The sequence below is a fragment of the Oryx dammah genome, unplaced genomic scaffold (genome assembly GCF_014754425.2).
Source record: "Oryx dammah isolate SB20612 unplaced genomic scaffold, SCBI_Odam_1.1 HiC_scaffold_3, whole genome shotgun sequence".
NCBI classification, from domain to species: domain Eukaryota; kingdom Metazoa; phylum Chordata; class Mammalia; order Artiodactyla; family Bovidae; genus Oryx; species Oryx dammah.
This window is the reverse complement of record NW_024070187.1, coordinates 114,912,295-114,940,016: the sequence shown is the minus strand read 5'-3', so window position 1 is coordinate 114,940,016 and position 27,722 is coordinate 114,912,295. Positions and strand designations below refer to the sequence as shown.

General features: G+C 58.1%; 1 protein-coding gene across 3 annotated transcripts in view; it reads right to left on the bottom strand.

Moving 5' to 3' along the window:
- Positions 1 to 8,190: 8,190 nt before the first annotated feature.
- ZFYVE28 (zinc finger FYVE-type containing 28) overlaps positions 8,191 to 27,722 on the bottom strand; it is a 54,903-nt gene continuing 35,371 nt past the window's right edge. For 2 of the 3 annotated variants that reach the window (XM_040237680.1, XM_040237682.1), the window contains 6 exons: positions 17,416 to 17,423; positions 13,246 to 13,409; positions 11,684 to 11,800; positions 10,462 to 10,566; positions 9,138 to 9,241; positions 8,191 to 8,357 (listed from right to left, as the gene is read on the bottom strand). In XM_040237680.1, coding sequence (XP_040093614.1) covers positions 8,226 to 8,357; positions 9,138 to 9,241; positions 10,462 to 10,566; positions 11,684 to 11,800; positions 13,246 to 13,409; positions 17,416 to 17,423 — 630 coding nt within the window. In that variant the 3' untranslated portion in view covers positions 8,191 to 8,225. Of the gene's footprint in view, positions 8,358 to 9,137; positions 9,242 to 10,461; positions 10,567 to 11,683; positions 11,801 to 13,245; positions 13,410 to 13,937; positions 13,956 to 17,415; positions 17,424 to 24,247; positions 24,269 to 27,722 lie in introns of all 3 variants that reach the window. The other variant, XM_040237681.1, reaches the window with a different exon arrangement.

Here is a 27,722-nt window from a genome sequence, read left to right as displayed (position 1 = left end):
CGCGCCCGGCGGCCCCACTTCCCCAGACGCCCGCGGACTCCCCGAGCGCTCGGCCGCCACCCCTCCGCCTCGCGGCCCTCAAATTGACACATAAGGGCGAGCGGCGGCCGGCGCAGCAAATGGGAGCCGGCGCTCGGGAGGCGGGGGCGGGCCCTGGGCCCGGCTAGGGCCAACGGGAGCCGGCCGCAAGCCTCGGGCGGGGCCGAGAATGTTGACAGCTGCGAGGCTCCGCTCGGATAGGCCCGCCGCGGTAGTAACAATTTAGAAGCCCAAGCTTAGCAACAGCACGTGGGGGCCCGGCCCCCGCGCCCGCTGATTGGAGGCCTGCGTGCATGTTAAGTAGGCACCTCGCGCCTATTGGCCCAGAGCGGGCCATGTAAAGTAGGGCCGGCGGAGCCAATGGTCGGCCGCGGGGCGCGCGGCCAATGAGGGCGCCGCGGCCGGACGCGTTGCCGAGAGGAAGCGGAGCGCGGCTGGGCCGCCCTCCGCCGGGCCCCCGCACGGGTGTCCGATGGGGCTCGGGGAGCGATGCGGACACCCCGCCGGTCCGCTGGTCCGCTGGTCCGCGTCCTCTGCGCAGGAACTTGTCGCCCCGAGCCTGCTGCCGCACTGGCTTCGCGGAAGTTCGGGTCCTCGTGGTGTCCTCAGGGGTCTTCCGTGAAGCTGCAAAAAAACGACAACCCTCCCCGCCAGACACAGCGTGACCCCGGGAAAGGCTCGGGCTTGGAGGAGGGGCATAGACGGTCTGAGCCTAACGGTCAGGCTTTCCTGAGGATCTCAGTGGGGAAACTGAGGCCCACAGCAGGAGGGGTCCCTCAGAGCCGCCCAGTGGACCCTAGGGCGGAAGGAAGAATCTGAGAAAAGGGGGGCAACGCTCTGCCGCCAGTCTAGACGGGCCCCCATGAGTAGAGGACTGCGTGATCACGTCTGGCCCAAAGGGTGGGGACATTCCAAGAGGCTAGCACTTGTCCCCTCTGGCTACGGAAGCGCTTTCTAGGGAAGAAAATTGCTTTGCCTGGGAGGGGAGCTCTCATCGAGCTCCCAGATGGCTGGCGGGTGGCCCTAGTGACCCCTAACCCTAAGCTGGCCGACAGAAGCAGAACTGGCAGCCTGGGGGTGGGGGGCAGCCCCAGATGGGCCTCAGTCTCACTTGATTTTCCCCTCTCAGAGATTATTGAGATTGTTGGCTTGGGAGCTCCTGCAGAGGGGCCCTCAGGCTGGAGAGTGGGGTATAAATGACTGGATTCCCCAGTGCTGCTGCCAATGAAGCAGAACACTAAAAATCAAGCACATGCAGTCCCAGGACCCAGTGACTGTACGTATGCATCTCCTTGGGTTTCCACATCCCCAGCCTACAGGCAAAAAGATGGGGAATCCTGAGGACTTGCCAGGGTCTCCCGGCATTCCCAACAGAATAAATTAGTGCTGCCAGACATGTGACCCAGGGCTGGTGACACAGGAGCATGGAGACCAAACCACCTCCAGGCCCAGCACAACTTGATTTGAGAAAGGGGGTTAAGAATGTGTGCCCACCCCCGCCCCACCCCAGCGAGGAACTTGGGAACTGGCATTAGACAGCCCTGCGTGGACATTAAAACAGCACTTCCAGGGAATTCCCTGGCATTCCAGAGGTTAAGACTCCTGACTTCCACTGCCTAGGGCCCAGGCGCAGTCCCTGAGCTGAGAATGAAGATCCTGCAAGCTGCAGGCAATGCGAAAACAAAACGCAAAACACTACCTGGATGTTAACTCTGGCCCTTTCTGCCCCTGCTCCACAATCACCCCAGGGTCAGGGCGGATCCCTAGCAAGCGCAGAGTGCTGGGCCCTCCACTTAGATGGGGGGCAGCCAGGGCTGTGCAGGGTAAAGGAGGGCTGGGGTGCATCGCGGGCTCTGGGGGTTGGAGGCAGGACCCCTAGCTTACCGCTCGGTGTTTGCAAGGTCAGGCCACCCCTGGTTATGCGAGGGATGTGCTGCTGGCTGCAGTCCTGAAGCTGCACGTGTGCCGGTGTGACCACACCTGCTGGGCCCCCACCTCCCTTCCTGTCAAGGGGCCTGGGGCACGCTCTGTGCCACAGCGGCAGCACAGGGGCGGAGATGTGACTGCAGGGGTGCGCGTGGTCCCCACCTTGCGCCACTGACTACATCTAGGCCTTTGGGGGACCCCCACCCTCAGCCACACCCAGGACGGACCACCTCCCCGTGCCCGCAGGGTCCACGCTGCCTGGGCGCCCCGCACAGTGAGGGGTGGATGGGGACGGGGGCCGGCTGGTGTGGGCAGAAGCGTCGGGGTCCCATTGCGGGGCTGAGGGGGCAGCCCCGCAACGCCATGTGTGTTGAGCGGTGGATGGAGGGATGGAGAGAGCCAGCAGGGAAAGTGGTCCCACCCGGCCGGACCGGCGGCTGTGAGCGAGTCCAGAGTTCCCCAGGGAGAGTCCGAGGCCGCCAGCTGAGGGTGCTGGGGCGAGGGGAAGGATGGGTGGGGTGGCCTTGCCTGGGACCCATCAGGTGTCTACACACAGAGCCTCAATGCGCGCCACCCCCCTGCCCCGTGGAAGGGGCGACGTAGGCACTGAGGGCCGCCCTGGGTCGGTGCTGGCTGGCCCAGGTCCAAGGATGGCAGGGTGCCACCCTGGGACCGTTCCCTAGAGCAGGTCTCCAGCAGGGCCCAGTCACCTCCTCCAGGCAGCCTTCTCTGAGCCCAGGCTGGGCCAGCAGCCTCCTGGCCTACCCCGTCTCCCACGCCTGCCCAGCTCTCCCTGCCTCTTCTGTGAAAAGACCTATCCTGTCCGAGTGCGACCCCACCGAGGCCACACTGGAAGGGAGGAAGCAGGCTTTGGAGGCCTCCTCCCTCTGGGAGTCCAGGCCCCCACCCCTTTCCTTCACTTAGCGTCCGAGACAGGCCCTGGGCCATTCCCACCCACCCCAACACCCCTCCCCTCTCCCAGGCCCCCAGCAGCGGCCCCCCAGCCCACATTCCCCTCCCTGCCCCTTCCTCCAAACTCTTTCCCCCGCTGCTCTTAGGAGAAACCCAGTTCACCTCAGGGCTCCCAGCGTGGGGGGTTCAGGAAGAAGTTGCGGGGCCTGAGTCCAGGAGGCCTTAGGGGTCTGTTGGGCAGGTTTCGTCCGCAACCCCACCCCTGCCTCAGCTTCCCTGGCTCTGAAATGAGAACTGCACGCCCCTCTCTGGGCACTGGAGGACCTTAGGAGGAGTCCTGGGGGGAAGCTTGTGAAAGGCTGGCGAACTCGCCACCCCCAGGGTCCTGCGAGGGAAGGACCCCTCGGGAAGACCGTTTGCTAACTTCTCCCATGCTGACCGGGCCCCAGCTCCCTTGCCCTGGATCCAGTATCTAAGGGGCATGTCACCCAGCCCTCAGCCAGCACACACCCTGGGGACATGCCTGTGGCTCTCAGAAGAGCGTCGGGAAGCACTCCCCCAGGAGGAGACCGTGTGTGCGGCCCTTCCCCCTCCAGAACCCTCTCTCACACCGCCAGGGTGACCAGGTCCGGTCCTGCCTTCTCTCTCACCCCCTCGGTCACTGGGTTGGAGTCCTGCTGCCCCCAGTGTCCCCAGGCCCAGTGCTCGGGGGAGGAGGCTGGGAGTGAGCGGTCAGGGCTGGCGCCCTCCCCGAGCCCAGTGCAGACCCCGGGCGGTGGCAGGTTCCAACAGGGACCGAAGTGCAGGGAGACAGAGATGAGCTCTGGGGTCATCTGTCAGGGGCTGGAGGGCCATGCCCAGCCCAGCACGGCGGTCAGCCTGCAAGCCGCCCGCTGTGTGCCAGGACCAGGGCCGAGCCCCGGCGGCTTCCGTCACTGGCCCCTCCCCCAAAGCCTCCCCAGATTCTTGTCTGACCACAAGACCTTGGCCAAGTCCCTAAACCTCTCTGAGCCTCGGTCTCCCCAGCGATAAACCGGAGTTGGCAGTAGTGGCCTTAGGGTGTTACGGGGTGCAGTGAAGGCTGCATGGAAAGCCCTGGGAGGTAGTATGCCAGGCGCAGGGCAGGGGCAGGAATGGCAGAGATGCTAACATCAGGCCCAAATCAGCAAGCACTTCTTTCTCTAAAGATCTTTGTACTTCTCCTTGGCTGTGCCCAGTCTTCGTTGCTTCGCGGGCTTTCCGCCGGTTGTGGCGAGTGGGGGCCGCTCTGCAGGTGCGGTGGGCGGGCTTCTTGCGGAGGTGGTCTCCCTTCTCGCGGAGCGCAGGCTCAGCAGTCGCGGCGCGCAGGCTTAGTCGCTCCGTGGCACGGGGGCTCTTCCTGGGCCAGGGACCGAACCCGTGTCTCCCGCAGTGGCGGGCAACTCTTTGCCACCGAGCCACCAGGGAAGCCCCACAGCGCCTCTCAGCCCGTGCGCCCCACGTAGGGAGACGGGCGCAGGGCCCGGGCAGTCGCAGTCAGCATCAAGTTCCGGCAAAGGGCGCACAGCCGCCCGGGCAAGGGCATGGCGGGCCTTCGAAAGAGTTTAACACTAGGAAAAGCATTGTCCCCAGCATACCAGAAGACAGCAAAATGAAGATGCGTGAGGATGTAACAAATGTGTGCCTCGTCAGCATGATGTCCATGCCAGTTTTAAATGTAAAATAAGAAAAGAAGCTCATTATACTTGTGAACAATTTGTGGGGTATATTTGTTTCCCTTTACAGGGTTTTCCGACTATACTCAGTGACCCCCGGACAATGTATAGGTGATTGTCTTAAGTACCCAAAAATGTCCAAAAGCAAAGCAGTAAGATTTTCTTTTAAACTTTCTCTCAGAGGGAAAAACCTATGAAGGAGGGAGGTGGTGCAGACTGAGGTGCCCGCTGCGGGGTTGGGTATGGCTGCGGGCGGCTCAGGGCCACCAGCCTGCTCCTCTCCCAGGGCCTGGGCCCAGGCTGGGGGGGTAGGACCAGTGCCCAGCTCAGCCCTACTGCCGCCCCTCGGCCCCCTGCCAGCTACCTCCAAGGCCCTTTCTTCCCAGAGCCCTGAGGAGTGTGAGCCTGGAGCAGACAGCAAGTCTCCTCCCCCAGACAGTAGGGGCTTCAGGGCTCACCCCAGCATCCCTCTCCCAGCCCTACTGTCTGCGTTCTCTGGCCTAGGCCTTCCTGGCCTGTGTCCCCGCCTCTTCCAAGAAGCCTTCTGGGCTTCCCAAGACATGCACAGGTGGCCTTCATTTGGCCCTGGCTGCTACACACCATCATAAGGCCTCACAGTCTCCAGCTGGATGCCCCGAGGGCCCGAGCCCCTATCCCAGGCCCCCAGGCATCCAGCAGCTTCTAGACCCAGAGGGCAGCAGGGCAGGCTCGGGCAAGCACGCCCTGAGCCACCTCGATCAGAGGGTGCTCAGTTCACAGCCCATAGGGCTCAAGGCAGTCCTGAGTGACAAGGTGGGGAGACAGGTCAGAGCAGCGGCCGCAGCTACGCTGCATTACTGCCTGCGATGGAGCAGTGGGGCCTGGGGTCTGCCCCCCAACTCATCCTCCCCAAAAGGTGTCCAGACCACAGGCCTGTGTTCTCCCCTGCTCGAAGCCCAGTGTTTGGTGCCTGGGGTGACCCCCCGTTCGCCATCTGTACTCCACCCTCACTGGGACCCTCGCCACTTCGAACTGGGCTGTTCTGTGTCTGTGTAGCTCTGGAATCCCACTCTCCAGCGGCATCCTGCCCACCCCGCAAGGCCCAGCTTGCTCAGCCCCCAGACCTGCAGACCCCCCAGGGCAGGCCAGGTCTGGAATGTGGGGGTGCTCATCTTTGCCCAGTTCGGGTGCAGGACCCAGCCCCTGACCTGCCCTGAACTCTTGGAGACGAACATACCAGCAGAACTCAGGCCACATGTTTTTAAGCCTTTGGGCTGAGGTTAAGTTTGAGCTTGTGCCAGCCTGGAATCTGTCTCTCCCCAGTCTCACAGACAGGAGAGGTTCTGAGAGGTTCGCTGACTCCTGCAACAAGTCTGAGACTCTGCTCTGAAAATGAGTGTGAGGATGGGGGCCGAGGAGGGTGGGGGGTGCCCTGCCTGGGAAGGCTGCCTGGAGGAGGTGGCTCTCGGTGGACCTAAGAGCAGACAAGAGCCTCCAGGACTCTGGGTTATGGAGGTGGCTTAGGGCAGAGCTTTGGATCCTGCTCACCTCCCCCCTGGAAGGACTGATGCTGAAGCTGAAGCCCCACTGCTTCGGCCACCCAATGTGAAGAGCCAACTCACTGGAAAAGACCCTGATGCCGGGAAAGACTGAAGGCGGGAGGAGAAGGGGACAACAAGATGGTTGGATGGCATCACCAACGCGATGGACATGAGTCTGAGCAAGCTCCAGGAGCTGGTGACGGACAGGGAGGCCTGGCGTGCTGCAGTCCATGGGCTCGCAGAGTCGGACACGACTGAGTGACTGAACAACACCTCCCCTCAACTTCTGCAGAGTCCCGAGAACAGGAACAGCTGGGAATGACCGGGAAGTTCCCCCTCCATGGTGTCAGCCCCGTGGTCTGAAGTGCCCAGCTTGACCAGGAGCCCTCTTGCCCACTCTGCGCTGCCATTAAGGGTGTGGCCCGCCCAGCCTGTGATCTTTGCTGGGCCAGGACCCTCTCTGGTTTCTCCACCCGCCTGCAGTTCCTGGAGAACAAGTGCCTGGCCGCTGGGTGCGTGTGTGCTGGGGGCCTTGTTCTGACCTGGAGCGGCCACCACAGTGGGACAGCCCCTGCAGGCGAGGCTCTAACCCTCGCCCTGGCCGCCAGGCCCCAGTAGGGAGGAGGCGGTGGGCAGGGTGCCCCCTGGTGGCCGCTGGAGGCTGCAGCAGGGACCTTGGAGGAGCCCAGACCCATGGGGGAAGGGTGGTGTACCCCAGCCCTGGCCCTTCCATATGCTGCCAGTGGTCCTCCCGCCACCGCCAGCCTCCAGGACACGAACAGTCTTTCTCCTCTCCTGTGCCCCGTGTGGGTGTCCACCTGTCTGCTGGCCTGCCTGGGGTGCTGGGCAGGGTGGGCGCGCAGTGGGGGAGGCTGGAGCCCATCGCAGGGAGTGGCATGGGATGGGGTGGGGGAAGGGGTGGTCACCCTTCTCCTGGGGGCCGGTGGCAAGCCACGTCCTGCCTTCCCACTGTCCCAGGAGTCCAGAAGCCCTCCTCGTTTCCTGGAGGAGAGTGCACTTCAGCAAGAACCCCATCACGTCCCAGACAGAAAAAAAAGGAGTCCATCCATGCTCACACAAGAAATAAGAGTGTCTGCAATCCTTAAATAGATTTATGGAAATGGTTTTGAATTACAGCATTTAGAAAATAAAAATAATCTCAATACATAATATACCCTCCATTATATACTTTTCTTCTCCCCCACAAGCTGTTTTTTGTGCGTGTATATTCCACTGTCAAACAGTAATTGGATTTTATGCTATAAAACAAGCAGTAGGTGTCATCTCTCTAAAAATAAAACTGCAATCATCATTGCAATGTGAAGCCTGAGATTTAAGCCTGAGGAGGTGTCCGTGCTGGGGCCTGGGGCCGCTCTGGGGCCAGGGTCCCAGGGGGTCAGAGGGATGGGAGTAATGGCGGCCAAGAGGTCATCACCGGGGTCCTCAGCCCCCTGGAGCGCCCTGGCCTCGGAAGCTGGGATACCGCCGCCTGCTGCTTGGTGCGCCCCGCCCCCCATCAGCTGGAGGACCAAGGCGGGCAGACCACAGCAGGGGCCGGCCGCTTGCCCAGAGGACTACAGGGTCTGCTCTGCACGTCCCCTCTCCAACAAGAAATGAGACATGTGGTTTAGGCAAGGTCCTGAGGGGAGCAGGGGGTGGGGGGCTGTGGGCGCAGAGCCCTGCAGAGAGAGAGGACAGCCTGGTCTTTCCCCGTTCGGCCAGCTCATGGGGGAAGCCGTGCGGCTGCTCTGAGTGCCCCTCTCCGGTAGGTGAGCATCACCCGCCCAGGAAGAGCAGAACTTCCGCTACAGCTGAGCCTCAGACGGCATCTCAGCAAGGCAGCGGGACCCACCCCGGCCCGGGCCTGGCACCCCAGGTCCCCGCGCTGGCTGCAGCTGAACTCCGTGGGCCCCTGCACCAGGCCCGAGGGCCCTGCAGGCGGGGCGGGGCGGAGGCGCTGGAGTTCTAGAGTCCGGGCGCCCGCAGCCCCCGCAGCGGCGGGGCCAGCAGGCAGATGAGATGCGGCGAAGCCCCTCCGGCCAGCGGCCGGCCCGCCCGGCTGGCGGAGGCGGGGCGCGGGCCGTCGGAGCCCCCTCCCAGGAGTCCCGCGGGGCCCGCGGGCTCGCGCGCCGTGTCAGACGCCCGCCTTGTCGCTGCAGAAGGGCGTGACGTGGAACATGTAGCAGTGCGTGCACACGCGGACCGGCTTCGCCTGCCCGTAGCGCGGCAGCGGCGCGGAGTGCGAGGAGCAGCGTGAGCAGAAGATCTGGAAGGCGGGGGCGCGCGGCCGAGTGAGCGGGGGGCCCTCCGCAGCCCTGCGCCCCGGAGGGACGGCCAGCAAGGGCGGGGGCAGAGCCCTGCGCCCCCTGGCCGGCCGACCTGCACGTTCCTCCCACCCGGGCCAGGCGGGGTTCTCCCGCTCCCCAACGCGGGGCTAGGGCCTTCAGGAAAACCTGGGGCAGGTCTTGACCAAGACGCCAGGCTGAGGAAGGGGGTCCTGGCCTTACACCAAGGCTGCGGCAGGCTCCAATTCAGACCCTCCGCCCCCCAGTCCCCCACCAGACCCCTCAGGTCTGCAGGACCCAGGACTGGCCACTGCAGCATCGCACGTGGTGGCTGCGTGCCCGAGGCTGCGTTCATGCGTGCTAGATCGCTCGGTCGTGTCCGACCCTTTGCTGACCCCATGGACCAGGCTCTTATGTCCATGGGATTCTCCAGGCAAGAATACTGGAGTGGCTTGCCATGCCCTCCTCCAGGGGATCTTCCCGACCCAGCGATCGAACCCAGGTCTCCATGCCTCCTGCATTGGCAGGCGGGTTCTTTACCGCCAGCGCCACCTGGGAAGCCCAAGGCCACACCCTGTGCCAAGTCAGAGCAGGGCCCAGGGCTCACGGGTGTCTCTCTGCTCAGGACTCCTAAGTCCTCGCCAGCCCCGGAGCATTGGTGCTGACCCCTGGACCTGGGCGCGGGGTGTGCAGACCTCCCTGGGATGTCTGAGGCGGCAGCCCCAGGGGCTGCGGGACGGCCCGGCCGCCCACCCGCCTACCTTCCCGCAGCTGCGGCAGTGGTGCTTCCTGCGGATGACGGTGAAGGGCGCTTTGCAGGCGGTGCAGAAGCCGCAGGCCTCGTCTGGGACCCACTCGGGCGGGTCTGTGACAATAACAGTGCGGGGGCGGCAGTGAGGGCCGGGGGGCTGGGGCGGGGGTCGGGGGCTGGTGGTATGCAGGAGCCTCCGGTCCTCGCGAGGCTCCTTACTGGCCAGGTATCAGGACTGCTGGCCAGGCGCGTGGATCGGACCCCTGTGGCAGCAGCCTGCAGGTCGCCCCAAGACTCAGTGCGAGGTGTACCCAGGCCACCCTCTCCCCAGCCTCTCGCGGCTGGCATCCAGTCTGGCAGGGTCCTCGGGCAAACACGGGGGCTGACAGATGAAAGAAGTCAACCCCCTTTGTCAACCTCCCAATCAAGGCTGTGCTGGAGACTCAGGCGCCCCCGCAGCCCCGCCCAACCCGGCTCCAGAGCAGGTCAAGGGAGGTGGGGGAGGGGATGCGACGGAGGGCGTCTCCCGGAGACTGTCTCCCGGAGGCCAGGCTGGTCCCGCCCTGGGGATGGCCCCGTCCCGAGGCTGGCCCCGCCCCGAGAATACCGCCCCCCCCCGGGGGCTGGCTCCGCCCCGAGGCTGGCCCCGCCCCGAGGCTGGCTCCGCCCCGAGGCTGCCCCCGCCCCCTACATGTGCAGCGCCGGCCCCTGACGACTGGTCTCATCCCCTTTCCCTTCTCAAGGCGCTCCCTGGAGAGAGCCCCTGGGGATCTGCCCTGGAATTCGGGGGGCGAGGACTGAAGGCGCTGGGAGAAGCCACCTTGTCCAGGGAGACACCCCAGACATGAGGTGCCCACCCTGCACCAGCCGGAAGCGCGGCGGCGCCGGCGGGGCCACTCGCCCAGGAGAGACCATGGTCTCCGGCCCCCGTCTCCAGCCCCTCCTCCCCAAGCTGCGCCCGAGGACTTGCCCTCCCCCACCTGCTGCCAGCAGACCCCCGCCCCTCCCACCCTGCCCTCCGGGCTCCTGTTCTGGCTCCCGCCCACCGCCCCCCCCCACCCCAGTGAGGCCTCCTCTCACGCTGTCCACCCTTTCCGTGGAAAAATCCTGACCGTCCCAGTGATGCCGCTCCTGGGGTCACGCCAGGCCACGAGGCCAGCTCCAACAGGCAAATCCTGACTCTCACTCGAGGAGGAGAGTAAGGATGGTGGGGACTCCCGGGCCCTGCCCTGAGAGCCACAAGTCCTGACGGCCTTGGTGGGGGCCCCCACTGGAGGAGGGCTGCCGACAGCCTGCAGGCCAGAGCAGAGGGGAGGCCCCGGCCCCTCACACACCTTCCAAGTCTCCGGCTCGGGTCTTGGCAGCCAGCTCGGAGGATGACAGGGTCTCCTGGCACAGGGCACAGTCCTCCAGGGCCGCGCTCCGCAGGGTCTGGGTGACTGGAAGAAAGTGTGGCCACGAGGCTCAACGGGCCACCACCCGTGCCCGGGAGGTATGCCTGGGTATGGCCAGCGGAGGGCAGCCCCCAGTGAACAGTCCCGCCCACAGAGGGGGTCACCAGGGTCCTCACCCACTGGCCGGCAGGCAGGGTGCTGCCCTGACCCTGGGAGTCTGTCCATCTGAGTGCCCCCACATGGGCATCTGGCCTCAGACCCGTCCACTGTTTGTGTGTGGTCAGGTCCCCCTGGACGGTGGCCCTGAGGTGGGCAGTGGACCAGGCCTGGCCCGGGCCCTGGGGCCCACACTCCTTGCTTGCAGAGGCCGCCCACATCACTGCCCTTCCTGAGCAGCGGCGGTCCACAGGCAGCCCCACCCGGAATCCCCGGGTACGTGGGGGCAGTGCAGCCCAGCAGAATGGACCTCGGGAGGCAAAGCTGGGTGGGCACAAAAGACAGACTTCTCCCCAGGGCCTGGGCCGGCTGCCTGGTCACTCTTGAGCAGAAGCCCCTGGGATGGGGGGCCGCTTGCAAAGAACCAAAGCCTCAACCCCGAAGAGAGGGAGCCAGCAGGGGTGGCGCCCCTCCCCCATGCTGTGACCCCACCCGGCCCTCGCCTCAGCGTCCCCTGCCTGACCCCTGCTCCCTCTCCAGGTGACCGTTCAGAGTGTGTGTGTGTGTGTGTGTGTGTGAGTGTGCGTGTGTGTGTGCGTGCGCGCCCATGCGCTTCGGTGAGTGCACACTCAGGTGTGAGGCAGGTCACAAAGGGCCACTTCCTCCTGGAGCAGTGGGACCCGTGTCCCCTCCAGGACTGTGGGCTGGCGTCTGGTTGCTCTGACAGACAGAATTCTGCAGAAGCGACCGTGGACCACTGGGTCCCGTCTGTCCGAGGAAGGGCCGTCCTCGCCCGGCCGGGGCGCTACGCGATTGCTGCCGCTGCTCCTGGCAGTGGCCTGGGGGGGCCTGCGAGGTGTGCGCTCCGCCCAGCGGACAGCCTGGCTCGGCTGGGGGCTTCCGCCGCGGGGTGTGGTCATACAAAAAGCTAGGTGGGCCGGGAGAGCAGGTTTCCGCGGCTTCCCCGGGTGGGGGTGGCGCGCCTCCGAGCCCGGCCGGCACTCACCCTTCTTCAGCTTTTCCTTGTCGTCCGTCTCTGGCTTGGTGGCCATGACCTGAAAGAGGGTCTTCAGGATGCTCCTCAGGTCGCTGGCATAGTTGGTCTGCAGCTGGTCGGCCACGCCTGCGGGGGATGCGGGGAGGGCAGGGGAGGCGCTGCTGGCTGCTGAGCCGCTGCGGCAGGGCCAGGGACCAGCGCGTCCTTGGATGAGCTGGGGCGGGAAGCGGCCCCCTATCCCCCCGAGGGTCCCTCTGGCAGAAGCCAAGTTCAGGAGGCAAGGGAAGGAGAGGACGGGCCCACTACCCCGCAGGGCCCCCCACCCCCAGGTGGCGCTTAGTCCCCTTCATGCTTTTGTGCTGGGGGTCTCAGCCTCGACCACCAAAGGGCTCTGGCTCCTCACTGAGGGACGACCCCGCGCCCCCACATGTGCCCACCCCCGTGGCAGCTCCTTCCCCATCATGGCCACCTCGGCCAGCCCTTCTGGGGACCTGCCCAGACGGGGGGCCCTTGGGGCTGCCCCCACCCTCACGGGCCGAGGTTTCCTCATCCCTCAGTCAGGTGGGCTCAGCCCTCCTCAGTGAAAAGCTCTTCGAGGGCGGGTGGGGCTGCGTTCACAGCAAGGCCAGGGGGTGACGGCACCTGACCCCCGCCCCCCAGGGCCCGGGGCCTGTCACCACGCCGGGGCCTGTCACCATGCCGACGCCGCGGCCAGCGGTTCTGGAGGGCTCCTGCTGTGTCAGCAGCCCTGCCGGGCACCTGCCAGGGCTGCTGCTCCCCAGACCGCAAGACAGACCCGTGGATTGGCAGTGGGTTCCGCCAGATGTTCAAATGGAAGCTCAGAGTCACCCCCGAGCCTGGCCTGGGTGAGGGCCCTGCCTGGGGCCCTGGGCAGGGCAGAGTCACACCCCAGGACCATGACCCTGACTCTGCAGCGTCTGCCAGGCCACAGGCTGCGCCCCCGCCGCTCCTGGGGCCAGAGGATGGGCCAGGTGGGGGACAAGGCTGCAGGAGGGGCACTGGCGAAGCCCCACCCAGAGGAGGGGGTGGGTGGCAGGCAGGCGGCGGGGAGGGAGACCCCGCCTCACAGCCACGCTTCCAACCATGTGCCTGCACCAGCTCACAACACACAAAACTAAGGGAGGCGGTGAAACAGACGCTGCGCTCACGCCCCTCTGAATCCTAGGAGATGAAGCAGTCATTGTCCCCCTCACCCGGGGATGGGAAGGAAACAGGATCAGTCAGGACATCAGACTGAACAGGACCTCGTGGTGGGTGGCAAGGGCCCCGGGGCCCAGCCTGGGCTCCCACCCCCACACCACGGAGGACCTGCGGACGCACGACGCCCACCTCTTGGCTGGGCTCCTCTCGGAGCTTGGGGCAAGGAAGTGACGTGGTGAGGGAGCCCCTGTGCAGGGCCCGCACCCCAAACTTCCTGGGGAGACTCCTGCAGCGTGCCAGCCACTGTCTGTAGCCTGCTTACCCCCATGTACCCCCGAGCCCGTGCCCAGCCTGGGGCCCGACCCTGTGTACCCCCGAGCCCGTGCCCACCCTGGGGCCTGACGGGGCACCTGAGATGCAGACAAACAGGCGGTGGACCAGGTCATGGCTGCCGTGGAACCGGGAGCGCATCTTCTCTCTGGCGGCCACGGGCGCTGACTCGGGGCCGCTCGTGTCTGGGGAGCAGGGATCAGCCGTAGAGCCACTGCACAGAGAAGGGAACACAGGGGTTTGGCTGCAGGAAGCGAGGGGGGACAAGACTTCTGCCTGGAGGGTCCCCCACCCCGCACCTGGGTGAGCCCCAGGTCCAACACCAGGGGCTGAGTTCGTCCTATGGAAGCGTCCTCACCCCACTCACACCCTCTGCAGGGGCTGGCGGGCCCCAAAACATTTGTCCACGCCCGAACCTGGAACCCCACGGGACCTTAGTTGGAAAAAGGTCTTTGCAGTCGAGGTAAGGATTTGTATTTTCGTGGCTGTGCTGGGTCTTGGGCACGGGCAGGCTTTTCTCCAGCTGTGCTGAGAGGGCTACGCTCTAGCGGCCGTGCGCGGGCGTCCTTTGTGCAACATGAGCTCTGGGACCTCGGGCTTCAGTACTCATGGCTCCCAGGCTCCAGAGCACGGACTCGGGAGTCGTGGGTCACGGGCTCACTTGTTCCTCGGCGTGGGGGCCCTTCCCGGATCTGAGATCCAATCAGTGTCCCCCGTACTGCCAGGCGGGTTCTTACCCGCCGGCCCAGGAGGGAAGCCCCAAGCCAAGGACCTGGAGAGGACGTGCTGGCTCCTCTGGCGGCCCTAACCCGAGGCCAGGAGTCTTAGTGGGGCGGGGGGAGGACCAGTGGCCACGACACAGAGGTCGCGGAGACGAGGCCGCAGCCGGGGAAGACGCAGGAAGGACCCCCTCCCAGAGCCTCCGGAGGGAGCGCGGCCCCTCCAGGGTCAGATCTCGGGTCTCCAACCTGTGAGAGGTAAGATTTCTGTCGTTTCCAGCCCCTGGTCATGGTGCTCTCCACTGAGACAAGCCCTCCGGCCCCCGTGCATGTCCCGACCCCAGCCCAGGGGCCCTGCCGCAGGCGCTGTTAGCTCTGTTGTTCAGGGGTCACCCCGAGGCCCCAAGTAGCGGCCGCAGCTGAGGCTGGACTGTCCGGGTGTCCATTCGCCCAGCTGCAGGGGATGCATGAGCTGACCTTTCAGTCCTTAAAATAATGTCCCTCTCAGTTTTTCCTACTTTCTGGGAAATTTCCTTCTCTCCCCACCGACCCCAGTTTTCCCCTTGACATTTTTGCTATTAAGTTTTTATTGGGTTGGCCAAAAAGTTTGATTGGGTACGCTACTACAGAATTCATTTCCTGCTCTCTGGTTTCACAGATGCGAAATCCTTTGATCTATCTAGAAATGTTCACTATAATTTTTTAACAGTTGCCTTCAGGGGCCTGCAGTATCTCTGCTTTCGCTTTTCTGCGGGGAACTTGGGGTTTTTCAGGCTGGAGGCCGGCTTCAAATCCACGGGATCCCGGTGTCAGAGAGAGGCCCTGGTGGGTAAGATAGGGGGCCCCTGCGTGGCTGCTGGCAGTGAACCGGCCAGTGACCGTGGGGAGACGCCCCGAAGCCGTACTCGAGGAGCTGACGCCCCCCCAGCCCGAGGTCAGCAAGCGCCTGAGAGTCCGCCCTGGGCAACTGCACACACAGCAGCAGCTGCGGGGTGGCTCTGGAAGTTCCAGCAAAATCCAGCAGCCACAGAGGACGGCCCACTGCGACTGCGTCAGGCCACGGCCTGCCTGAGTGACGGGAGAGCGGCTGTGGCCCCCTACAAACGGCAGAGATGGGTGCGCAGCCAAATGGTGTCTTACTAAGGGGCACCTCTCTTGGCGTCCAACCACCAGGAAGCTCGGAGACGGGATGCGCCTGGGAGTTCAGTGCAGGGGGCCAGGGGAAGGGGCCCAGACTGGCTTCTCGGGGTCTCCTCCCCAGACAAACGGGAGTGCGTTTGACTGGCACACTCGGGCAACGGGAACATCCGTCTCTGAGTGTGTAACGCTTCTCCAGAGCATGGGTGAGTGATGGGAGGTGCTGGAGAGGCTGGCACCCTGCTCCGCTAAGGCCTCGTGATGACCGGGAGCCCTTCCTGCCCAGACCGCCTGCCTTGGCCCCGAGACGAAGCCCCTGGCTTTCCACCTGAGGGTGTGAGCCTGGCTGTGCCCTCCCTGGGAGCTGAGTGAGCAAACGGGGTGAGTGTCACTGTCCAGGGTCCACGCCCGTCAACACCCCCGGCTCAGCTCGCAGCCTCACCCAGAAGATCTGAAAGCAGGAACACGAGCGTGCACGGCAACATTACTCACAAGAGCCAAAAGCTGTAACAACCCGAGTGCCCATCAACAGACGATGGGTACACAGAATGTGGTCCAGCCACACAGGGGGATATTATTCAGCTCTAAAAAGGAATACAATTCTGATGAACCTTTAGGACATTGTGCTAAGTGAAATACGCCAGTCACAAAAGGACAAACACCGCACGATGCCACTTACATGAGGTCCCTACAGGAGTCACGTCCACAGAGACAGAACGGTAGGTGCCAGGGGGCAGGGCAGGGCAGGTTTAGTGGGGACAGAGTTCCAGTTTGGGATGATGAAAGACTTCTGGAAAAAGTGGTGACAGTCATACAACGTTGTGAATGTGCATACTGTCACTGAATTGTACACTTAAATACTGTAAAATGGTAAATTTTGTGGTATATGTATTTTGCCAAAATTAAAAAGTAGAGGAAAAGAGATTTAGGACAGGGGAAAGCAAAGGAAAAGGAACTGAAAAGTCTAAATGGCCAATAGCATTGGTGGATTTGGCATCAACACAACAGGTTAAGAATTACATCAAATTGTACACTTTTATAGTGTATATTTTTAATAATTAAAAAATGAAGCATAGTTTATTTACAATGTTGTGTTAGTTTCAGATGTACAACAAGAGTTATGAACTCATTTCATATGCTAGCAAGGTAATGCTCAAAATCCTTCAAGCCAGGCTTCAGCAGTATGTGAACCAAGAAATTCCAGATGTTCAAGCCGGATTTAGAAAAGGCAAAGGAACCAGAGATCAAATTGCCAACATCTGTTGGATCATAGAAAAGGCAAGAGAATTCCAGAAAAACATCTACTTCTGCTTCATTGACTACGCTAAAGCCTTTGACTGTGCGGATCAAAATTGTGGAAAATTCTTCAAGAGATGGGAATACCAGACCACCTGACCTGTCTTCTGTGAAACCTGTATGCAGCTCAGGAAGCAACAGTTAGAACTGGACATAGAACAACAGACTGGTTCCAAACTGGGAAAGGAGCACCTCAAGGCTGTGTATTGTCACCCTGCTTATTTAACTTATATGCAAAATACATCATGCGAAATGCTGGGCTGGATGAAGCACAAGCTGGAATTAGGGTTGCTGGGAGAAATATCAATAACCTCAGATATGCAGATGACACCACCCTTATGGTAGAAAGTGAAGAGGAACTAAAAAGCCTCTTGATGAAAGTGAAAGGGGAGAGTGAAAAAGTTGGCTTAAAACTCAACATTCAAAAAACGAAGATCATGGCATCTAGTCCCATTACTTCATGGCAAATAGATGGGGAACCAATGGAAACAGTGACAGATTTTATTTTCTTGGGCTCCAGAATCACTGCAGATGGTGACTGCTGCCATGAAATTAAAAGACGCTTGTTTCTTGAAAGAAAAGCTGTGTCAAATCTAGACAACATATTAAAAAGTAGAGATATTACTTTACTGACAAAGGTCCGTCTAGTCAAAGCTATGATGCCACAAAGCTATGGTTTTTCCAGTAGTCATGTATGGATGTAAGAGTTGGACTATAGAGAAAGCTGAGCACCAAAGAATTAATCTTTTGAACTGTGGTATTGGAGAAACCTTGAGAGTCCCTTGGACTGCAAGGAGATCCAACCAGTCAATCCTGAAGGAAATCAGTCCTGAATATTCATTGAAAGGACTGATGCTGAAGCTGAAGCTCCAAGACTTTGGCCACTTGATGGGAAGAACTGACTCCCTAGAAAATACCCTGATGGCGGGAAAGATTGAAGGCAGTAGGAGAAGGGGACGACAGAGGATGAGATGGTTGGATGGCATCACCAACTCAATGGACACGAGTCTGAGCAAGCTCCAGGCATTGGTGACAGACAGGGAAGCCTGGTGTCCTGTAGTCCATGGGGCTGCAAAGAGTCGGACACAACTGAGCGACTGAACTGACTGTAACTCTTGTTTTTTTTTTCTTACATTTATTCCAAATATTTAAATCTTCTTGAAGCGAATGCAAGTAAGATTTTTTTAAATTGCTACCATATCTTAATATAATTGGGTCTTTAACAGTAACAGCTTTATTAATATATACTATATATATTTATATATATATAGGGCTTCCCAGGTGGCTCAGACGGTAAATAATCCACCTGCCAGTGCAGGAGACTGGGTTCGATCCCTGGGCTGGGAAGATCCCCTGGAGGATGGCATGGCAATCCATTCTGATATTCTTACTGGGATAATCCCATGGACAGAGGAGCCTGGCGGGCTACAGTTCATGGAGTCACAAAGAGTCAGACACGACTGACTGAGTACACGTGGGCACACTCACACACGCACACACACACTCATACACACACGCACACACACACATACACACACACGCGCACACACACACTCATACACACACGCACACACACACACTCACACACACGCACGCACACACACTCATACACACGCACACACACTCATACACACACGCACACACTCATACACATGCACACGCACGCACACACACTCACACACACACGCACACACACATACACACACGCACGCACACACACATACACACACGCACGCACACACACACTCATACACACACGCACACACTCATACACACACGCACACACACTCATACACATGCACACACGCACGCACACACACACACACACGCACGCACAAACACTCATACACACACGCACGCACACGCACACACTCATACACACACACGCACACACACACACATGCGCGCACACAGACACGTGCGCGCACAGACACGTGCGCATGCACACACACACTCATACACACGCACACTCATACACACACACACACGCACACTCATACACACACACGCACACACATACACACGCACACACACACTCATACACACACACGCACACACACGTGCGCATGCGCACACACGCACACACATGCACGCACACACATGCACGCACACAGACACGTGTGCACACACACTCACGCACACTCATACACATACACGCACACACACACATACACACAGGCATGCACACACACTCATACACACACGCATGCACGCACACACACAGACACGTGTGCACACACACACACTCACACACACACTAGATAGATATTGTATATCAGCACCGTTCAGGTCACCCTTTGTTGCTCAGTCACTAAATCGTGTCTGACTTTTTGTGACCCCATGGATGGCAGCACGCCTGGCTTCCCTGACCTTCACTGACCTTCACTGTCTCCCAGAGTTCACTCAAACCCATGTGCATCGAGTAAGTGATGCCGTCCAACCGTCTCATCCTCTGTTGTCCCCTTCTCCTCCTGCCCTCAATCTCTCCCAGCATCAGGGTCTTTTCCAATAGTTGTCTCTTCACATCAGGTGGCCAAAGTATTAGAGCTTCAGTATCAGTCCTTCCAATGAATATTCAGGACTGATTTCCTTTAGGATTGACTGGTTTGATCTCCTTGCAGTCCAAGGGACTCTCAAGAGTCTTCTCCAAAACCACAGCTCAAAAGAAACAATTCTGTGGTGCCCAGCTTTCTTTATAGTCCAATTCTCACATCCATACGTGACTACTGGAAAAACCATAGCTTTGACTATATGGATATTTGCTGGTAAAGTGATTTCTCTGCTTTTTAATAAGCTGTCTAGGTTTGTCATAGCTTTTGTTTTAAGAAACAAGCGTCTTTTAATTTCATGGCAGCAGTCACCATCTACAGTGATTTTTGAGCCCAAGAAAATAGCCTGCCACTGTTTCCATTGGTTTCCCATCTATTTGCCATGAAGTGATAGGATCAGATGCCATGATCTTAGTTTTTAGAATGTTGAGTTTTAAGCCTTCTTTTTCACTCTTCTCTTTCACCTTCTTCAAGGGGCTCTTCAGTTCCTCTTCGCTTTCTGACACAAGGGTGGTGTCACCTGCCTATCTGAGGTTATTGATGCATTTTTCCATAAAGTATGGAAAACAATAAAACATCATTGAAATAAATTAGACCTAAATAACTGGAAACACAGCTTATGTTCATGGTTGAGGACTTAATATCATTAACATGGCAATACTCCCAATACTGGTCTATAGGTTCAATGGAATCCATATCAAAATATAAAAAAAATTTCCTTTTCCATGCAGAAGTTGACAAGCTGATCCCAGAATTCATACAGAAATGCAGTGACTCAGAACAGCTGAAACAATCTTGAAAAAGAAAAAAAGCAAGGTGGGAGGACTCACATGCCGTGTAATTTAACGACAGGGAACAAGACCGGCACTGGCAGGGGAAACACGAGAACACAGTAAAACTGCAAATCCAGAAATGAACCCAGGAGTTTGTGGCCGACTGATCTTCCCAAAGGCTGTCAAGGTCACCCAATAAGGAAAGAACGGCCTTTTCAAAAGATGGTTCTGAGATGGAGGAAAGACCGTCTCTACAATAAGTGGTACTGGGGAAACTGGAAGCCACATATAAAGAAGTGAAATTATTAATCAAACCTTTTATTCACACGATACATAAAAATAAACTCAAAATTGATTAAAGACCTAAATATAAGACTGGAAACTAAAAAACTTCTAGAAGAAAACATCAGCAGAACACTTCTTGACATAAGCTGTAGCGATAGGTTTTGGATCTGCTGATGGTTAGATAGCATCACTGACTCAGTGGACATGAATTTGAGTGAACTCCAGGAGACGGTGGAAGACAGAGGATCCTGGCATGCTGCAGTCCAGGGGGTTGCAAAGAGTTAGACGTGCCTGAATGACCACCAAAACCCAAGGCAAGGGAGACAAAAGCAAAAATAAATAAACAGGACCAAATTAATCTAAAAGCTTTTGCACAGCAAATGAAACCATTGACAAAATGAAAAGATAACCAACTGAATGGGCAAAAATATTTACAAATGATACAACTGATAAGGGGTTAATATCCAAAATATATAAACAGCTCATACAATGCAATGTAAAGAAATAAACAACTGGATTAGAAAATGGATCAGAAATTGCTGTTGTTTAGTTGTTAAACTGTGTCTGACTATTTTGCAACCCCATGGATTGTAGCCTGCCAGGCTCCTTTGTCCATGGGATTTCCTGGGCAAGAATACTGGAGTGAGTTGCCGTTTCCTTCTCCAGGGGATCTTCCTGACCCAGGGATCAAAGCCAGGTCTCCTGCACTGGCAGGTGGGTTCTTTAGCACTGAGCCAACAAGGAAACCCCAGGAAACGGACTGAAGATTTTAACAGATGTTTTCCTGAAAACATACAGATGAAAAGCACACGGAAAGATGCTCAATATTGCTAATCAGAGAAATGAAAATCAAAACCAAAGATACCTCCTCCAACCTGTCAGAATGGCCATCATGAGAAAGACCCAGAATAACAAGTGTTGCCAAGGATGGGAAGAAAAGCGAGCCCTCCTAGACTGCTGATGGGGGTGTAACTCGGTACAGCCACTGTGGAAAGCGGCATGGAGGTTCCCCGCAACACGGAAACCAGAACCACCATAGGATCTGTCACTTCTACCCCTGGGTATATCCCTGGGGAATATGGAAACACCTATCAGAAAAGAAGCACGCAGTCCAACGCTCACAGCACCATCACTTACAGCAGCCAAGATGCGGAAGCAATGCAAGCGCCCACCAACAGCTGAACGGACAAAGAAGACGTGAAGCAGACAGAAAGCGAAATAGCACTCGGCCACGAAAACAGAGCAAAACTGTGTCAGCGCCAGCGGCACGGACGACAGGGCAGGCATTACGCCATGAGAATGCGTGAGTATGCAGCGACCATGCAGGACCCAAAGAACTCCACACACGTGTGAACAGAGCAGAACAGGAGCAGAGCCCTGGGTGCAGAGAGCAAGCCAGTGGCCACCAGCGGGAGGAGGGAGACGGGAAGGGGCGAGATGGGGGTGAGATGGGGCAGTGGGTTAAGAGGCAGAAACTGCTACATGTGCAGTAAACGAGCCACAAGGGTACATTGCACAGCACAGGGAACACAGCCAGCATCTCTTAACAAGTCTGAATGGAGGACGACCTGTACAAACACTGAAATGCTATGTTATACGCCTGAAACCAATGGAATACCGTCGATCAGCTGTACCTCAATGAAAAATTTTAGCGGTGCTGGGAAGACTGCGTTTCCACATGCAAAATAATGAAGTTTTATGTTTCACGACAAAAATTGGCTCAAATAGATCAAAGACTATGTAAGAGCTAAAACTTTTACAGCAAAACATGGATCTTTGTGGTCTTGGATTAGGCAATAATTTCTTAGGTGTGACATGAAAAACATAGCAACCGAAGACAAATATGAACAGTTCCTCATGAGGTGTGACCCGGCAATCCCACTCTGAGTATCAACCTGGGAGAACTGAAACATAGATTCACCCCAAAATTAAAATTAAAAGTTTCTGTGCTTCAAAAGATATCATCAAGATAGTGGAAAACTCTACAGAATGCAAGAACATTTTTTCAAAGCATGTGTCTGTCAAGGGTGTATAGTTCCTGGAATATAGAAAGGACTCTTACAACTCAACAGAAGAAGGAGATATATCACCCAACTAAAGAATGGGCAATGTATCTGAAAAGACATTTTTCCAAAGAAACTATATAAACGGCCAGTAAACACATGAAAAGATGCTCAACGTCGTTAGTCATTTGGGAAATGCAAATTAAAACAATAATGTGCCATTTCATACCCATCATGATGACTATAATAATTTTAAAAGAAAACAGAAAAAAACAAGTGTGGGTGAAGATCTGGAGAAATTGGGGTCTTCGTGCATTCCTGGCGACAACCTAAAGAGCTGCAGGCACCCTGGAAAACAGGTCAGCAGCTCCCCGTGCCGAACGGTCCAGCAATTCCACTTCAAGGTGGCTGCCCAGGAGAACTGAAGCATAGATTCACACAAGCATCCCTACATGGCTGTGCACACACACTAGCCTAACAACGGAAGCAGCTCAAGTGTCGGTCAGCTGATAAACAGAGCAACCAAACGTAGTCTAGCCGTGCAGTGGAATTAATGTTTGGCCACAGAAAGGAATGAAGTACCGTTAGGTGCTACTATGTAGATGAACCTTGAAAACACTTAAGCTGTGACTGAAGCTGGTTACAAAGGCCACTTGTTGTATGATATCGTTTCTTTGAAAAGTCTAGAAAAGTCTCGGCAAAGCCATGGAGACATAAAGTAGGTTAATGGTTGTCACCGACTGAAGAGGTCTTACTGGGGGAATATTTGGGGTTTCCTTTGGGGTGATGAAAACGTTCTGAGATTGGACAGTGGTGGCGTTTGCACAACTCTGTGAATGCGCTAAAAGCCACTGAATTGTGCACTTTAAAAAGAATAAAAAGATGCTTTTCTTGTAATCATTTAGCAAAGACATGTTCAAGAAATAGCTCAAACTAGATGCCCGTCAACAGTGGGCTGATTCAGTAAATTAGGTCAGAGGTTTCCAGGAAGGATAGTTAATGATGCTGGAAATGCTGAAATAGTAAATAAAAAGAGAGCATTTTGAAAATTAGAGCTATCATATGTACATAAATGCGGTATTGCAAAATATAGTCAACGCAAAGCATTAATATGACATTTATCTGAGTAGTACGACTATGAATCAGTTGGTATTTTTCCAAAGTGTCTTCTAAGGTCAAGTACTACTTCTGGGAGCAGGAGACTAGCTTAGGCTGAGGAGAGGACGCGCCTGCAGCAGGCGCCACTGCAGCCCTCCTGAGGCGCAGAGGCTGCTTCTTAGTGGAGGGACGGCACCCTCTGGGGCCCCAGAGAAGCCTTTCTGAACCAGATGCCCCGGCAGCACACAGCTCACCTGCAAGGAGCCCGGGGCGCGGCCCTGAGCGTGGGCAGAGCTCTGAGCGCCGCGAAGCCCGGGGCTCATCTTACGTCTTGAAAGAGCAGCGAAGTCTGGGACTGCCCCAGTGGTCCACGGCTAAGACTCCACACTCCCAACGTAGAGGGCCCCGGTTCAATCCCTGGTCAGGGAACTAGAGGCCACATGCTGCAAGTAAGACCCCCCGCAGACTCCAAATAAATGAAACAGAGAGACCAGTGAATTCTCCCAGAAGACTGAAGCTGAGGCTGGCCCGCAGGCGGTGGCTGGGGCAGGTCGCAACTGCAGTCTCCAACCCACGCCCTCTCCAGCTGCTCTGCAGAGTAGGGCATGTGTGCGTGTGAGTGAGTATGTGAGTGTGTGTGTGTGAATGGAAAGAGAGCCAAAGGCTCCATAAAAAGACTGGTCCGAGGCAGAAAAATCAATAAAGTGCTGCCCACAGGGAGCCCAGTGAGGCTTGGAAGGGCCACGGAGAGCAAGCGAACAGAACAGTGGAGGCTGGGCCCGGGACCACACCTGGGGGCTGAGCCTGGGGCCTGGCTGAGGCAGCCTGCTCCCCAGGGGCCAGCGGATGGGCATTATTTGGGCACCAGGAACACAGCCCAGAGTGGTCACTCTTTTGGAAGGGCACGGGTCCTCTGTAGGCAGCTGCTGGACAGACAGCCTGGGGACATGGAAGAGGGTCCCAGGGAGGAATCAGGCCCTGTGTGTGGGCCCCAAGAGCCCAGTCTAGAGCCAAACACATTAAAGGCGGAGCTGAGAGGCTGGCTGGCGCCCAACGGTTCACATCTGTGATGGGGGCAGGAAGGGTGTGGGTGGGACGTGGCCGGAGCCACTGAGACAGAGGGATGGCAGCTGGGAGCAGCGAGGGTGAAGCCGCAGGGCGCCGCCCGCCAAGGGCTCCCGCCCCCCGCCCCCCACCCACCTCGAGAGGCTACATTCCCGACTGTGCTGTGTCTGCACAGTCACTCGGCGTCAGAGCCTCCCACTCAGCTCACCGGGATGCAGGAACCCTGGCGCCTTGCGGACCGATGCCCCGCTGGGTTCCCGCTGTCTTTTACAGATCCCGGTCACAGCTCCCCTGAGGTTTGAATCACTAGGAGGCATCGTTTTGCTGGTAGCAAGATAACTGTGCAATTCCAGACAGTCACATGAACCCTGAGCGCCTTGTCCAGCCTGTGTCTTTGCGCACAGTCAAAGGCGTTGCAGCAAACCTCCCAAAGCGTGCCCTGGGCAGGGACACACGGCAAGTGTCCAATTCCACTGTCAGAGGAGGGGAAAAAAACAAAGAGCCTTTGACAGAAAAAGAATGTTGTCATCCTGATGCTCTAAGGGTCTACCGAATAAAAGAAAACACACCTGAAGAACTAATAGCAACACGAGCTGTTCCAGCCGTGACACCACACGGCCGAACCTGCGAGCCTCTGCACGCGTCCAAAGAAGCGAGCAGGCCGGACATGTGACTCAGAGACGGGGCGCCTGCGGGGGTCTCTCTCCCCCTGGCCTGGGCCCTGCGTGCTCCGGGGTGACGGAGGAGCCACCCAGCCTGGGGGCCCCGATCCGGGAGGGAGCAGGGGCCGCTCAGAACTGCGGTGACGACCCCCCAGGAAAGCACAGGTGCCGGAGACCAAGCCTGTTTCCTCCAGTTCTGAGCACAGACCACGGGACACAGGATGACTCGAGGGCTCACCGTCCAGGATGGTGAGCTTTTCCACCCAAATAAGCCCCAACTTACACCTCCTCTGAGGACTGGCCGAGACCCCAGTGACGTATCCCAGCCCCAACGGCGCCCAGACCTGGTTCCGCGTAGGGTCTCCAACCCATTTCTAGACCGTCGCGCTGGAGCTCGGGCTCTTAGAAGTGGCCGTTCGTTTGTGCGTTCTCTGTGTATTCCTCTGAAAATAGATCCTGTTCATCTTTCACTTTTATTTTTTTATCTTTCAATTTTCAACAAAAAGATTTAAAAAGTGAAATCCCAGGCGTGTCACCTGTTAAGGAGAGGCCGTCATTGTGGGAAAGCACTGGAAGTCGTCCGGCTGGACTGCCCACTGACCGAGCAGAGCCATCATCCCCTTCCTGCAGCCAGCAGGGGCCCCTGGGCACCTGTCTGTCCGTCCAGGGGCGGGGAGGGGAGTCAGGGGCCTGCACCACCGGAGCCCCCAGCCCCCCGGGAGGCTGGTCAGCCCCTGCGGCCCTGGTCAGGGGCCAGGACGGCAGCACGCACACAGAGAGCGGCGGGCAGGACCCAGCGGGGTGGCTGATGGGCACAGTGGGTGTGGGCCCCAGGGTCACACGACGGCACGTGCTCGTGACCCCGGGGGCAGCAGAGGCCTCCGAGTGCCACACTCAGCGCACCGCAGGCCTGCTCACACGCCGTCTCTCGCTGGATGGTTTCAGGCCTCATCACTTTCTTCTTTAAAATGGAGATGACTGCTAATCCCTGGCAAGGACCAGGGATAGCGCCCTGAAGGGGCCTGTGCCTGGCCTATGATAGACACGCGGCACACTGAAATCCTCCCACTGGAGCCCCATGAGTATGGAGACTAAGCCAGCGCTCCGCCAAACACCAACACAGATCCAGGCGCTGGGGGCCCAGGGCCCTCCACCCCCCACGGCTTCCCCTCCCGGGCCCTCGTGGCTGCCACCCCCATTCACAAGGCCAGCAGGCCCTCCCAGGGGCCCCAGATGGCATCACTGGTGAATTCTACCTAATATTCAAGGCAGAAATAATACCACTTCCACACAAAATCTTGTGGAGAATTCAGTGAGTGGGACTGCTCCCCAACCCATTCGATGAACTCAGCATCACTCTGACACCCAAATCTTAAAAGAGCATCACAAGAAAAGAGAAGCGCTGCCGAGCATTCCTCACAATCAGTGCAAAGTCCTAAACGAAACTTTAGCAGATTGAAGCCAACAATACAAGCAATTGTCACCCTCTTATTTAACTTCTATGCAGAGTCCATCATGAGAAACGCTGGGCTGGAAGAAGCACAAGCTGGAATCAAGATTGCCGGGAGAAATATCAATACCCTCAGATATGCAGATGACACCACCCTTATGGCAGAAAGTGAAGAGGAACTAAAAAGCCTCTTGATGAAAGTGAAAGAGGAGAGCGAAAAAGTTGGTTTAAAGCTCAACATTCAGAAAACGAAGATCATGGCAACCAGTCCCATCACTTTATGGCAAATAGATGGGGAAACAGTGGCTGACTTTATTTTTGGGGGCTCCAAAATCATTGCAGATGGTGATGGCAGCCATGAAATTAAAAGACGCTTACTCCTTGGAAGGAAAGTTATGACCAATCTAGACAGCATATTAGAAAGCAGAGACGTTGCTTTGTCAACAAAGGTCCGTCTAGTCAAGGCTATGGTGTTTCCAGTAGTCATGTATGGATGTGAGAGTTGGACCATAAAGAAGCCTGAGCATCGAAGAACTGATGCTTTGGAACTGTGGTGTCGGAGAATACTCTTGCGAGTCCCTTGGACTGCAAGGAGATCCAACCAGTCCATCCTAAAGGAGATCAGTCCTGAATATTCATTGGAAGGACTGATGCTGAAGCTGAAGCTCCAAGACTTTGGCCACCAGATGAGCTGACTCATTGGAAAAGTCCCTGATGCTGGGAAAAATTGAAGGCAGGAGGAGAAGGGGACGACAGAGGATGAGATGGTTGGATGGCATCACCGACTCAATGGACATGAGTTTGAGTAGATTCCAGGAGTTGGTGAAGGGCAGGGAAGCCTGGTGTGCTGCGGTCCATGGGGCTGCAAAGAGTCGGACACGCCTGAGCAACTGAACTGAACTGAACAGAAAGAACTCTCAAAACTCAGTAAGGACACAACAAATTAAGACGCACAGCAAAAGAACACATGCTGATGCTCGCCGGAGAACACGAGAGAGCACGGGCCGGGGCTGGCGAGCTCACGGAAAGACGCGGCGCCAGGCGTCCTCGGAAACGCACACTGCCACTGCCGCTGGCACGAGACGGCCCCGCAGCCACGGGCACGAGATGGGCCCCTCAGCCCGGGCCACAAGACCGCACCCGCAGCCACGGGCACGAGACGGCCCCCGCAGCCCGGGCCACAAGACGGCACCCGCAGCCACGGGCACGAGACGGCCCCGCAGCCACGGGCACGAGACGGCCCCGCAGCCCGGGCACGAGATGGGCCCCGCAGCCACGGGCACGAGATGGGCCCCGCAGCCCGGGCCACAAGACGGCCCCCGCAGCCACGGGCACGAGACGGCCCCCGCAGCCACGGGCACGAGACGGCCCCCGCAGCCACGGGCACGAGACGGCCCCCGCAGCCACGGGCACGAGACGGCCCCCGCAGCCACGGGCACGAGACGGCCCCCGCAGCCACGGGCACGAGACGGCCCCCGCAGCCACGGGCACGAGACGGCCCCCGCAGCCACGGGCACGAG